Consider the following 14,216-nt stretch of genomic DNA (forward strand, 5'->3'; position numbering starts at 1 on the left):
ATCATATATATGGCAAAAGGGAAATTGTTAGGAAACTTGCTGCATTTCTGAGGATAAGTAAATTAATTTAGCTCTGCCTTTTGTTATTCTGGTCTTATCTGATTTACACAACCACGTGTGTGGGCAAGGGCCACACGTCCCCATGCTTTGCCTATTCTCTGTTATATGTTTACACTCTTTATTCTGTAAAAATTAATTTCCTCATATGTGTTGCTGGTTCAGCAATGTCAGGTCTTTGCTCAAACTCGTGGTTTTCTATCCCTTGCTAATCCTCTGCTCCTTGCTCTGCAGATATGTCAAAGCCTACCTTCTGCCCGACAAGTCCCGCCAAAGTAAGCGCAAGACCAAAATTAAAAGTAACAGCACCAACCCCGAATTTAATGAGATGCTGAAGGTGAGAACAGTGTCTCTCTCTCGTGCTCTGATGAATGTTTCACTTGTGCTCACAGGTATTTTCTATATGTGTTTCAGTACAGGATTAGAACTTGGAAGAAATGCCTCAAAAGGGAAGTTGTTTAAGAAAAAGCATCTAGTAAACATATGAGCTTCAGTTTCTGGCTTTCAGCATTAAGGAAGTGGTTTTGTTTGTTTCTTCTCATTACTGTTAAAAATTCTATTAGTTTCCATAGATCTGTTTCAAAACTGTTGATGTTCCCATCTAGCCTGAGCTTAGTGCCTTAAAAGCACCTTAAAGATTTTATATGCCTGATGCTGAAACAAAGCTAGGTTAGAACTTCTCATCTAACTGATTTGGAAGAGAATATAAGATTTTGCAGTAAGATCTGAATTTTTCTGGAAGATTTAACTTATTTCTAAAGCAGAACTGACTTGGATAATAAAATGTCAGGAACTGTTTCCCCATTTGTCTTCTTGAAAACCTGTGGTGAAGTTCATTTTCTGTTGCAACGGATTTGATGCGCTTGAGGACACAGAGCCCACAGCTCTCTCCTTCCTTGCCCTTTACCCACCCCAACTGGAGAGGCTGAACCCTTCTGAGCTCCTCACAAGCTGCTTGTTCACCTCCTTGGCTCTGTGGTGCAGGTGGGAGTGGTGGGGTTGCTGCCCCTTCACTGCCTCTCTGGCACCTTGACCCCAAGGCTCCTGATGATTCCCTTTCCTACCAACTGAAACGAGTTATCCAGCAAGCTACCATGAGACCAGAAACTCTTTTGAGGTTTTTTTGATTTTTTTTTTAAATTCCAGTTATATTTTAAATAAGTTTCCTATAACAGAGGCAAATAGATGTTCCCTGGACAGTTTAACTTGGCTTAGCATGGCTACAAAACCATTTTGCAGGCACACACATTCGGTCTGGCTGTGCTACTTGCCAAGACAGAGACTTTTTATAGCCTTATTTTTAAACAGTATAGAGTAAAAATTAAGGCTTGCCTGAACTGGGAAAAAATAAAGAATTAGACTTTGTTTATGAAGTAATATAGCACTAAATATAATTGCTGGGTGAAGATAGGACATAGAAGTTTCTCAAAAATATGGACTGTAACAAAAGGGAGTTACTTGAAATGTGTGCTGATAAGGAAGAGTTTTTCATCCCAGCTGAAAATCTTGTTAAAATAAAAAGAAAAAAAAATTAAATCTGTCTTGTATCTTCTCTCTTTGACTTTTACTCCATTGTTGCAGAATATGAGGTTTCTCACAGTGGAACAGTTGGCATCTAGGGTTAGGCATTGTAGGTATACCTGTACATAATTAGCCAACTGACTTGACTCTTTTGGCTTTTGGAGAGTATTTGTCCACATCCAGATACTGTTCCTGATGCAAAAATAAGACATGTGGATGTCTTCAGCTAATACTAGAAGGGTAAATGGAAAGGGAAATAATAGGCTTTTTGCTAAAAGTAGAGTGTGAAGAGCCAGAATTCCAGATGTTTATAATATTCTATGTATTTGCTAGACTGCATGTGATTTTTTTAATAGTTTTGATGTATTTGTAGCTAGAGATGAGTTTTTTTAGCTCTCAAACCCAACAATGGTTTCTGATAGACTCTATGCATGCCTTGCAGATGCTGCTATATATGTTTTCAGAACAATTTTTGTAAGCTACATAAAAAAATTAGAAATGAGGGGATGATTTCTGGAAACCAGCATTCAGCAGAGTCCCTCTTTAGGGATGAAAGAACTAGTGGGGTTTCTTCTTTTTATCAACCTAGATGCTGATCTTCTTTACATAAACTTGTAGGGAACAAACAGGATCATATTTTTAAGCATCATAATTTACTTTATAGTCATAAACATCCAGTAAATAAAAAAATAAAATAAAATAAAAATAATAAAACAATCACCACAATAGTGATAGTAACATAAATTGTCACTGGATGTATACAGCAAAGAAAGATTTCACATTAACGTTATGAGCTCTCTGGCTCAAATATCAATTTTGTTTGCAAGGAAAACAAATCTCTCTTTCATGCTCCATTTGTTAGCTGCTGTGGGCTTGGTGACTAAGCTAGAGCCATAAAAGGCTCAGTGGAAAATATTATTTCTGCTTATTCTGAGAGTTTCTTTTTCTCTTTTTGTGTTGGTAGTATGTCATCAGTCACTCACAGCTGGAGACCAGGACCCTACAGCTTTCAGTCTGGCACTATGACAGATTTGGACGCAACAGCTTCCTTGGGGAAGTGGAAATTCCATTTGATTCCTGGAACTTTGAAAATCAGGGTGATGAGTGGTTTGTGCTCCAGCCTAAGGTATGGGTTTCCAGGAGTGGTGAAAGTGCTGTGAAGCAAATTTAGCAAGAGTCAGTTATTTTTTTTCCTTTGGAACTTGTTTATATAAAGCAGGACTTTTTAAATGTCTAATATGAGAATAATGAAAAAAAAAATTACTTGCTCTTAATTCAGTAAAAGCTTACTGGTTTTAAAGTCTTCAAGAAAATACATGATTGGCTTAAAAACAATACCAAAAAAAAAAGCTTTTAAATAAACCATAAGTTCGTCCTGTAATAAACTCCAATAAAAAATGACCTAGGAAATACATTAATTTTTAAAAATAGCACATAAAACAAAGAACTTTCCTACCATTCCCCCTACTGAACACCTGAGAGGTTTTTAAAGAAACAAGCTTTATTTTTTTTTTCACTTCAAAGTGCTTTACACCTTTCAGATGTGACAAAACGACTTCTTCATCTCCCATTCACCAGAACTAGAAAGGCACAGGATCAGGCTTCTCAGCCAGCAGATTAACTGGTCTGTGGCACAGAGCATGGCCTGTGCTTAGTGAAGGGTAGGGTGACTTCTGTGCCCAGGGCTCCCCTGCTTTGGCAAAGGGGTTTATTTTTGGAAGAGATGCAAAGAGGTGTTCTAAACTAGAGGATTAAAGGCTTTTCCTTGCTCGCTCCTGCAGCAGCCATAATCCCCAGGAATTCCAGGGGCTTGGATTGACATTTTTAAAAGTGCATTTTTCTAATTGCAAAAATATATAAGGTGTGCAGCTAATATTGTCAAGATTGACTAGATGATTTGTTTTTTCTCTGTTCATTACATTTAAGGAAATCATATTATCTTTTGGGTTTCAAGAGTGTGTTTAATTTTTACCTTTTTATCAGGTGGGAAATGAATCTGTTTGCTCTGTAATTAATTTCTAGATAATTTCTTTTAATCCTAATGGGAAAATAACCAAAAAAGTAATGAAGCTCTCCTGCTCAGGAAAATAATAACGAGGACTAAGCATTTCAGCCAGTGCAGCTGGAAGGTGGTATCTGATTATTTCCAAACCCATAAAATCTATTTATAAATTACTTCTTTTACTGTCAAAGAAAGCAAACACAGAATTGGTCTTGTTTGCCTCCTAAGTTGCTACCAATAATACTTCTAAACTTAAAACACTGCTAAAGGTTTTGATTAGCAAGGATGATATTTTTTAAGAATCACTAATTGGTTTTTGAATTAATAAAAACTAAGCACAAGTTAAGCACATGCAAAATACACACTGTTCTCCTATGTGGGCTGCCTGATAAAGACAGGAATGAAGGAATGGCAATCAAACTTTTTCTGGGACTTATTACAGTTTGTTTTATCACGAATCATTTAGCTGCTTTAGTGAAAACATTGTGGAGACTTGAAGATGTGTTTCTTCTATGAGCACTGAGAGATCTGTTTTCCAGAGGAGTGTGGTTAAGTCAGAAAGAGTAGAGAAAACAGTTCTGTGGCTAAAGAGTGGACAGAGTCATGTTGTATATGGGCTTGGGGGCAGGCTGACAAACTTCTTCTGTTACTAGGGCTTACACCACTGCTTGTCCACTATTAGAACTAAATAAAAAATAACCTCGATGCCTTTAGGGGAAACTTGATCCTAAACTTGCTTAGTTTAGGCCATAAGTAAGAAACTTAGTTTAAGCCGTAAGTGATTGACAAAATGTAGATGTGCAAATTATTCCACAGCTATTTACTACAGGGTTTTTTTAGTCCTTTGTTGCAGCAGCTAGAATTGGACACTGGTGTAAGACAGGGCTGTTCTTCTGTCAGTGCAGCAGTGTCTGTGTTGCTCTAAAAATTCTTCAAAGTCACAAATGGGCCCTGCTGCTATGACTAAAATTGCTCTGCTCTCTGTCCCATCCTTGGGTGCAGACTCAGCCCCAGTGACCGTGATCAGTGCCTCAACCTGGAGTCTGTGAGGTGATGGCAAAACTGACCTGCATACATGTTATGAATTACTGGTGGGGTTTTTTTAGCTTGTTTTCTCGTGGTAGTAGAATTTTGACCTTCATGTGGTGTCAGGAAACAAGCTGAATACATCTCAGAGAAATACATTCACAGGTCAGGCCTTCCTCTATAAACAGTCCTTTAAAGGCTTCTGTGGTGCCTCCAGCAGTGCTGGAGGATTCTGCCCCTTTATCCATGTCCTTTGTCCCTCTAAAGAAATCAGGAAGATTTGTTCATTTGTACCCAGACCTGAGCACTGCAGCATATACAGAAATCATATCACAGAATCAGAGAATGATTTGGGTTTGAAGGGGCCTCAAAGATCATCCCATTCCAATCCCCTGCCATGGGCAGGGACACTTCTCACTGGACCAGGTTGCTGAGAGCATCTGAGTAGTCCCACCTCCACCACTGAAGTTACATCTCCCTGTGTTGCATCCAATGTTTTTAAGATGTAGTTTCCAGCTTCTTACAATGTGAATGGAAGTTCAGTACCCTCTCAATGAAGGCCTAATATTATTTTGACAAGGATGGACTAAAGAGCATCAATTGCTTTATTCTGGGTAAGATATAAACATTTATAAAAAAGATATAGAAATGCAGAAATAGTAGCTGTGTAGAAAAGGAAAAGGACACTGGGAATAAGAGTTTTTAAGAAGTTTTTCTGCTTCAAAGCTGCACTCTGCTCTCCCTCACCTTTGCTCCCCACACATCTATTCAAATGGTGACTCAGGAGCAACTTCTCTAAAATACATGAAGCTAATTACATTTTAAGTCCAGACTAGTGGAAATAAGGGCTGTCTTTCATCTTAAATCAATTACAGTTTATATACTCAGAAATAAGTGTGAGGGGGGTTTTTGCTGTTGTTTTTTTTCACTTACTCATGGTAGATAACTCTCTCCTCTGTGTGTTCACTGAACAGTGTCTAATACCATAAGGGTTTATTTTCGTGAAAGCTTGCATTTCCTAGCTCAGAAAGTTTTCTAAAATGTGATTGCCTCCAATTTGGAATGTCTAATTTTCTGAAAGTGGGCTGATACAACTTGATATGTTTAAGAAATGTTTAAAACACTATATGGATATCTCGATGTATTTTGACAGAATTAAAATCAAAATAAGAAGGCAAATTATTAACTTTGGCTGGATTTCTAGTTTGGTTTGTTTGTTTACTCTTCAGATGGAGGTTGTAGCAGATTTTGGACTTCAATACAAAGGAGAACTGACAGTGGTTTTACGTTATATTCCCCCAGACAGAAACCTAATGCTTCCTTTGGGGCAGTTTCAAGGTAAAACAAACATTAATAATGATGATTTTAAAAATCATGTGATGATGATGTATTAAAATCCTCACTTAGGGTGAAGTAACGGTACTGGTGAAGAATGAAATCGTACTTTAATATGCTCATTCATAGAATCACAGAATGTTAAGGGGTTGGAATGGACCTGAAAAACCATCTAGTCCTACCCCTCTGCCACGAGCAGGGACATCTTCCCCCAGACCAGGTTGTTCAAGGCCTTATCCCATCTGGCTTCAATAGTTATTTGTGGAAATTCTGAACCATGTGGATGTTTCTTTTGCTTCATCCTTTTCTCTTACACCGAATTTAAGGAGAGAGAAAGGAAGAGGAATATGCAGTCAATGGTTGATGCATGGCTCTGACTTAATTTAAAAAAAAATCCAGACATTAGGTAATATGATCAAGAGCAGCCACAGAGAAAAATTGTCTGCATTGTAGTCTGAGAGTTCTTATTTCAGCTAGTTATATACAGTGTTTAGCTGATCAAGTAATTGACTTCACTTAGTTCTTCATGCTTAATTCACCTTAATCTTCCTCCTCATTTTCACCCTTTTTCCCCCACTGCTTTTCCTCTGCTCAGTCTTACTGTTTTACTGCTGTAATTTAGTCCTGTAAAATTTTGAGTTCTTTAGGGTGAGGCATTATTTTCATCAGCAATGAACAAGGGAGAAGAGTTACTATCTCATTGCATTGTATTAGCATGAGGAGCAGCAATCTTTTGAAGTGAGAGCAATCACTGGGTAGCACCTGAGTGCACATAGATATACCAGATCAGGTATACCACTGTCTTAGTGACAGTATTGCTTGTCACCATTTGATAGATTAGATTGCTTTCTTCTCCTTTCTTCTTTTTTAGGTCAGGTGATATTCCCTCTACTAGTAGTAAGGTTTACTCAAGGTTTGCTCTCTTAAAAGGTCATTGTTATAGCTCAGTCCAGATACAGTCTGCATTTTTTTAAGTTAGTACATTGGGAGGAACCAAGCTAGTTGAGATGGATAATACCTTAGCCCAGGTAGCTTATGCAGAAACCATAAACCTGAGACCATGTGAGGTGGGATATGGAAATTTGGATGCTAATGGCATCATTCCAAAATAGGTCATGTCTCTGGTTCTGGACCTTTGACATATAAAGTCATGTCCCAGTCCCACGTTCGGGATTGGACCCTTGCCCCCAGATATTCTTATATATTGTTAAGTAAGCCCCATCCCTGGGTCTTTGGATGCAGCCCCTCAGACCATGCAGACTCTGTGTTTGTTATTTTACCACCACTAAAGTTTATTTTTGGGCATTCCATCATTCCTGCCCCTCTAATTTGGCCACATTCCCCCGGCTAGTCCGGACTTGGAATCACAGTACCAACTGTGACAGTACATTTTAACATCACTCCTCATTTTCTTTCCCTGATGTTTTCAACTTGAATCAGAGTGTACAATCTCTGCTGGTAAGAGCTTCTTAGAACCTGCAGCAGCTGCAAGTGCACGTGTCTTTGTGCTGCTGCCTGGGAGCCCCGTGCCCTCTGCCATGGTCCCTGAGGAGCAGTGCATCCCCACACACAGCATACAGTTGGCTCATTTCTGGACTTTGGGCTTTGGGACAGAGGTTTTATGGCTTCCTTTGTGGTCAGGGCTGCCTCAACATCAGCACTGGAAGTGGATTCTGAAAAGAGGGCAGGATTTACTGGGCATGCAATTTTTTGTGTTTAGCATAGCAATCCTCAAATATTTATATTGGGACAGGACTTCAGATAGAGTATATTGTTGTGTACTGCAAGGACTAGCTAGTTAGTCCTTGGTCAAGTTATTTATCAAATATGGAGTGATTTTCTGCCCCTGCCTTAATAAGGACTGCTTTAATCCCATTGCAATAAACTACTTTTAAAAATCTAGCCAAGACAATTTTACATTTCCAAATCAGTCTTACAGTGTATATATAATTTCTGATTGTAACTCTGCAACTTTGTTCTATGCTTAGGAAAGAGACGATTTAAAAAAGGAAAAAAAGGAGACTCTCATCTGCCATCTGGAGGCATATTAGAAGTCCTCATCAAAGAAGCAAAGAATTTAACTGCAGTGAAATCAGGAGGCACATCTGATACTTTTGTGAAAGGGTTTGTGGATTTTTTTCCTCTCCTTTTTATTAATGACTGCACCAGATCTAATTTGAGATTTGTCACATGCCTATAAGCATGTGGGTACACAAAAAATATACATAGTATGACAATATATGAGTAGTTTTTTTAGATATGCAGCATTTTGTGTTGGACACTCAAAATCCAAACTACACTGAATGCTTGTGCTTGGAAAAAAAATGAACATAACCCTGCACCTGTCATAATGGATTTCACATAAATGTAGGTTATGAATTATAAATGTTACATTTAGGAAGTAATAGATACCTTAAACCATTTTTCTTTGCCAGTTTTTGCTCTGAATGCTAGTTTTCAGACTTGCTGATTTCTAGATATGTTCCAATTCATAGTAATGAGTTGAGTGCTGTTGGGGTCCACAGGAAACATCCTGTCTTTAATTCCCTGGTGGAGCTTAGAATTTATCTTGATCTTCTGCTGTGCTTAAAATTATCACTCAGCACATACATTTCAAGTAGAAAAAGTAATTTTAATTTCTTTCTGGGCAATCTCATGCTTTGAGAGGGAACTGGACAAGATGACTCCAGAGAGGTCCCCTCTAGCCAATGTTTTTATGACTCTGTCTATATTCAGCCTCACTGAAACAAAATGTTCGTGGTTGAGACTTGGGGCAAGAAGACCTAATTCTATTTCTGCTTGTGGTAACTGACACTGTAGGTATGAGAACAAACGGAGCACAAATGCAAAATAAGAACTTGAGGTAGGTGCTTAACTTAATAACAGTAGGGAGATGGGTTTCCTGATCTTATTTGAGCCTGTACACTATTGTTATATATTGTGAATACTATGTGAAAATCCATTTCCATATTAACTTTCCTTTTCTTTATCTCCCAGATACCTGCTCCCAGATGACAGTAAAGCTACAAAACACAAAACTCCCATAGTAAAAAAGAGTGTGAACCCCCAGTGGAATCACACCTTTGCCTTCAGTGGCTTGAATTCAAGGGACATACAGAATGTCTGCCTGGAACTCACTGTGTGGGACAAGGAGTCTCTTTCCAGTAATATTTTTTTGGGAGGTGTCCGTTTGAGCACTGGAAATGGTAAGGTCCCATCTGACTCATGTTGCTTTTCTTATTCTGTTCTCCAGTTCCCTTACTTTATGTGATTCATGTAAATGAAGGACAGAAATGTTACTGAGTGTTTTGAAAATATACAGGAAATTGTGGAACTTGAAAATGGAGAAAAGGCAACATGGAGATATTCTGTAGATGATTTAGTTCTTTCCTCCACTGAATGAGACACAAAACCTATGTCCCCATTTGTGTTTCTGCACAGTCTAAAAGAACTGTGAATACCTTGGGAAGGATTCCTTAGCATCCCAGTAAGAAGGATTTCTTAGCATCCCAGTGAGAAAGAGCAGCCTTTCTGCTGATGATGGTGTGAGCCAAAGAGGTGTGAATCCATTCCTCCTGTGTTGGGAAAAAGTTGTTTGTGCTGCAGTGTGGGGAGGTTTATGAGCCTCTGCCCATGTGCCTGAAGGAGTTCAGTGACAAACTGGTGCTCTCCAGGAGCAGCCTGTTTTCAGCACAACTCCCCATACAGGTGGAAGTGTAAAGTGCTTGTCATTTGTCTTGTACACTGTTGTAGTAAATGAGCAGTGACGTTATCCAGCTGCTTCCTAAAAGGGCAAATTTCCTCATGTTTTTGCAATTGCCAGGTGTAAGCAATGGCAAGGAGGTTGACTGGATGGACTCTCAAGGGGAAGAGCAGCTCCTCTGGCAGAAGATGATTGACAGTCCAGGAGCTGCAGTGGAAGGGGTGTTAATGCTGAGATCCAGCATGGGAAAACGCAGACTCTAAAAGACTTCAGCTACTGGGGGGTGCCACAGGCACTCCTGGCTTCAGTGGTGTTCAGGCTCTTGTCACCTTGCCCATTTGAACTTGAGAAGGGTTGTACCCTTTGCCTTGGATATTAAGGCTCTGAGTGAGATTTAATGCATTCTGCACTTTCATGCACGTTCTTTACCCAGGCTTCTTGTGCGAATTGTTTCTCCTGAAGCCAGTGAGAACTGGACCTTGCACAGAGATCAGACTTGCTTTCCTTGTCCCTTCTGGCAGCTGGTGTGCAGCTGATGAACATTCTGCCTGAGGGGTGCTCAGAGTGAGCAAATTCTCTTGCTGGTCATTTAGTAATGCCAGGTTTATGAATCTCCTTCTGGCTCAGAGACGGCCCAGCAGGCAGCAGTGGCACGGTACAAGCAGATTCAGATTGACTCCGTGCTTTGGTGGGTTTAAGTCAAGAAGCCATAATGTCATGAAGGACAACAAACAGTGTTTCTTTATTGTGTTTGCTTGTTGGGTTGTACAGTGGTGCAGCACAACAGGCTTGGGACCAAAACCCATCTGGGCAGGGCCAATGCAGTGTGTTGCACCCTAGAAAGAGGCAGCAGTGAGCTGGTGGGCAGTGCCGGTGTCCTGGCATCCTCTGGGTATTTTAATGCACATGTATAAAAGGCGTACTTGGTTCAGCATAATCAAAGAGCCTCTCATGAAAATAAACCATAACAAATCCTCAAACACTTTTTCAGAACTACATGATGCTACTGTGTTTTACATTCAGTTGACAGCTCTAGCCAAGACCTCCTGATGTCATTGAGCAGAGGGAATATGTCCGCATGCCAGTCCCCATCTGATGTGTTGCTGAGATGAGACACATGCCAGGTTTGCACAGTGTTAACTAAAACTTGATTCAACAGATTGCATAGAACAGAATGGGATTAAAGCACATGCCATTTGCATAACTGTAAAATCTCTGAATGGGCTGAGGTCTCATTAAGGCCCATGCACATTATTTATAATCCAAGTAGGACATTTTTTCTCCTGAACATCCCCCAGTGGATTTAATGATGAGTGGCCAATAGAATCATTAATCTTATTGACTGTGTGACAATTGTTCAAAAGTAATTTTGTGATTCCTCAATGTATAAGACAAAGGAAGATCAGGAAACTGAGTGAACAGCATTTCTTCTGAATTTTCCACAATTAGAGCACAGCTTTCTATTTGCACTGGTAAATTAATCTATAGCTATTCCTACGCTTTGATTTCTCCCCCAAAGTTTATTGCAAGAAATCGAGATCGAACAACAGAATATGAACTGATAGCTAAGCAACTACAGCTGGAGATTTTGACATCTGTAGTTGTCCTAGTGTGAAATTAAGTATATGTATTTAGAGCTGAATTCAAAACCTTAAAATGTAATGTTAATTCTTTTCCTTTTAAGATATTTTATGCTGTTTTTTGTTGGAGTAACTGGAAACTGCAGGGAAGTTTTCAGCCAGTCTTCTAAAATCATAATATTGGATTTTAAAAAGTATTTATTTGTGCTGAAAACAGTAGTTTTAATAAAATTATTTGTTTCATTATGCATAAGTTATTTCAAAATTCTGATATGACTTTCAAAAGTCTGTGGAGGTACTTCTTGCCCAGTTGGAGACTCGCCATTTTCAGAAATTACTGAGTCATCTCTGAAAATGAAAATTCTCCTACAGAATCTCAGATTTGGAACCAAACATCAGTGATTACTCAAGAAAACTGTATTCATTTTCCTTCTTTATCTTTTCTCCATTTTCTTCTGAAGTTCAGTTCAAATTGGGCAGTGAGGGAAGTCTAGTTTGGTTTTAGCTGACTTTTAATATTTCCAACCTAAATGATTCTGTCATTCTACAATTCTGTGCCGCAGATGCTGTGAGCTGATAAATTAGAGCACAAATAACAAGCACACAACATTTTATGACCTTGTTCTTATCACAATAGTCTGCCTTTAAGTATTAGATTATTTTTTAATCAATATCTTCCAAAGTGAAACCAAACCTAACTTTTGACACCTAAACTACCTCTCTCTTTAACAGAATTGTTTTGAATAGCCTTCATTGGCTGTACTACAAACCTGAATTTATTTTGGGAATAATAATATTATATTGATATGTAGGCACAAACTTGGGTTTTTTTTTTCTTTTGCTAGAAGTTGTTTCAGACAGATAAACTTGTTGAATCTAAAGAAAATGGTTCTCTGAAGTAAAATTCCAGCTCAAGTTGTAGAGGAACATTGGTCTGTTGAATGGTTTGCTTTGATTAATTTTGATGGTGAAAATGGCAAAAATAATAACAAAAAACTCCTCCAAGTTGACCTTGGAATGGGCATTATTTCATTCGCCAAACTGAAAAAACTTTAAATTATTTTAAATTGAATTTACTCCTGCATGGAGCCCAAACATTTGCCTAATTTTTGAATAGTACCTCCTAATGTCCTAAGCATGAACATTTTTATTTAAACCACATCTTGCTATGAAACAAACAAACAAACAAAAAGTCTTTCACTGCTTCAACTTCTGCCCATTTTGGTCCTAAAGCAGAGTTTGTGATGAATGGTCTCCCCTGGGAAGTGTTATCCAGCACATATGTGGGCTCTAAGCTCTGCCTTTTCCTTCCAAAGGGCCAAAATGTCACTCTGAGCCCACGCCTGCAGTTACAGGCTGGGCTATGAGCAGGCTGCAGTTCAGCCCATGGAAGCAGTTTCTCCTGGGAAGGAATTCTGGCCAAGGTGGTGGTGTTTGCCATTGGTAGGGTTTGGGGTGGAACAGGGAAATTACCTCCTGGGTTAGCAGGGACAGTTCTGCAGCATGGTGTCAATAAAAAAATATCACTCTCACCAGAGCCTGGGAGAGATGATGAGCATCAGATAAACACTGGAGCCATTTGGAAAGTTTTGCTGCTTTCTGATGTTATCAGCTCAATTGTATAATCTGATTTATGGAAAATGTCACATTTAATTATGTCTCATCTCTTTGTTCTCTTCTTCTGTAAAGATGGTTTATGGTTTGGAAAAGGCACAAGATGATTAACTGCAGATGTGATTTCTTGTTTCCCGGATATTTGAATTAATTGCCCATAATTGTGCGTCATCATGTAGTGTGTGTTACCAGGCTGAAGCAAAAGTCAGAAAGCCAGGAATTAGACCAAAGCCTTTCTTTTCTATCTGTGTTTATGTATTGAAGGTGCATGAATGGTTTATTCAAAGCTATCTTTTAGAGGAAATAGCCACAATTTTAACACTGATTGATAAACTCCTGTCCTAAGTAAACAGATACAGCAGAGCTGATGTTTCTGAAGTCTTTTTCTACACAGACCAGAACAACTGAAGCTGCATCAGTGGAGAAGAAATCTGCTCCATGGTGGGTGTAGAAAATGCGTTACAAACCACAATTTACTCTACTACATCTTTTTCTGGCAAGGTTTGTGATTACATTTTGAGGGTTCAACCCATTAAAGAAGAATAAAAGTGCAACTTTTGCTGTAAAAGGTCAAGTTGGGCCCAGTAAATACATCTATAGACAGCACCAGTAACTGTCAAAAAGAGCTGCTGCCATGGGCTTTCCAAGCCCTGCCAACAAATTTTGGTATCCAGCCCTGCTCTTTGGTGTTTTTTTCTATCAGCTGTTATGGGAAGGACTTTAGGCTTCTAAACTTGCTTGCATGTTGAGTTAGCAAAACCAGGACAAAATAAGTTTGAAATGTCCTTCCTATCTCCTCTATCTCCACCATGTTACACTTGAGTAAGGAAGGAAAGCTGCAAAGACTGAGGGCTGCTGTTGCCAACTTCCTCTGCTAATCCAAGTGCCACTGTCCTCCTTGCACGCCTTTCAGATGCCACATTTTCACCCTTCTTTTCTTCTGATGGTTTAAGAGAGAAAGCATTAGGATGGTGAGCATGTTTTGATCATGGTACATTAGACTGGAAGCTTTTTCTTCTGTGACTCTTCCAATGCAGATTATGCTGAGGCAGCATGAATAAATCATTTTTATACATTTATTTTCAATTTTTCTTTTCCTGACTTGTTAAGCCCTGCTAAATGCAATTATTGTAAGTTGTATTCTGCAAAATATCAACTCAACTGTGACAGCAGAGCAGCCTTTCAGCATCCACTGGTCCTAATTGATAAGAATAAGTAACAGCAGGGTTGCATTTCAGTCTGGCATTAAGACTTCATTTTAAGTCTGGTATAATTTTGACTTGATGGCTCTGCACATTGCCCAGCTTCAGATATGTAAAGTTTGCAGTTTGCTCTGTAGCATCAATGAAGAGAAAAGCTGCTTGGGTCTCTTAGACCT

The 14,216-nt window shown here is 39.0% G+C and overlaps 1 protein-coding gene and 1 long non-coding RNA gene across 2 annotated transcripts in view; one reads left to right on the forward strand and one right to left on the reverse strand.

Annotated features, from left to right (window-relative positions):
• Positions 1–13,199, forward strand: part of SYTL5 (synaptotagmin like 5) — a 53,935-nt gene extending 40,736 nt beyond the window's left edge. Inside the window, exons 12-17 of the mRNA XM_066314042.1 lie at positions 292–394; positions 2,543–2,704; positions 5,836–5,944; positions 7,930–8,065; positions 8,939–9,147; positions 9,765–13,199. Of these exons, the coding sequence (XP_066170139.1) occupies positions 292–394; positions 2,543–2,704; positions 5,836–5,944; positions 7,930–8,065; positions 8,939–9,147; positions 9,765–9,907 (862 nt within the window). The 3' untranslated portion in view covers positions 9,908–13,199. The remainder of the gene's footprint in view (positions 1–291; positions 395–2,542; positions 2,705–5,835; positions 5,945–7,929; positions 8,066–8,938; positions 9,148–9,764) is intronic.
• LOC136358149 (uncharacterized) overlaps positions 1–14,216 on the reverse strand; it is a 201,175-nt gene that overhangs the window by 13,455 nt on the left and 173,504 nt on the right. The window lies entirely within an intron of this gene.

Source organism: Sylvia atricapilla, chromosome 2 (assembly GCF_009819655.1).
Source record: "Sylvia atricapilla isolate bSylAtr1 chromosome 2, bSylAtr1.pri, whole genome shotgun sequence".
Classification (NCBI taxonomy): domain Eukaryota; kingdom Metazoa; phylum Chordata; class Aves; order Passeriformes; family Sylviidae; genus Sylvia; species Sylvia atricapilla.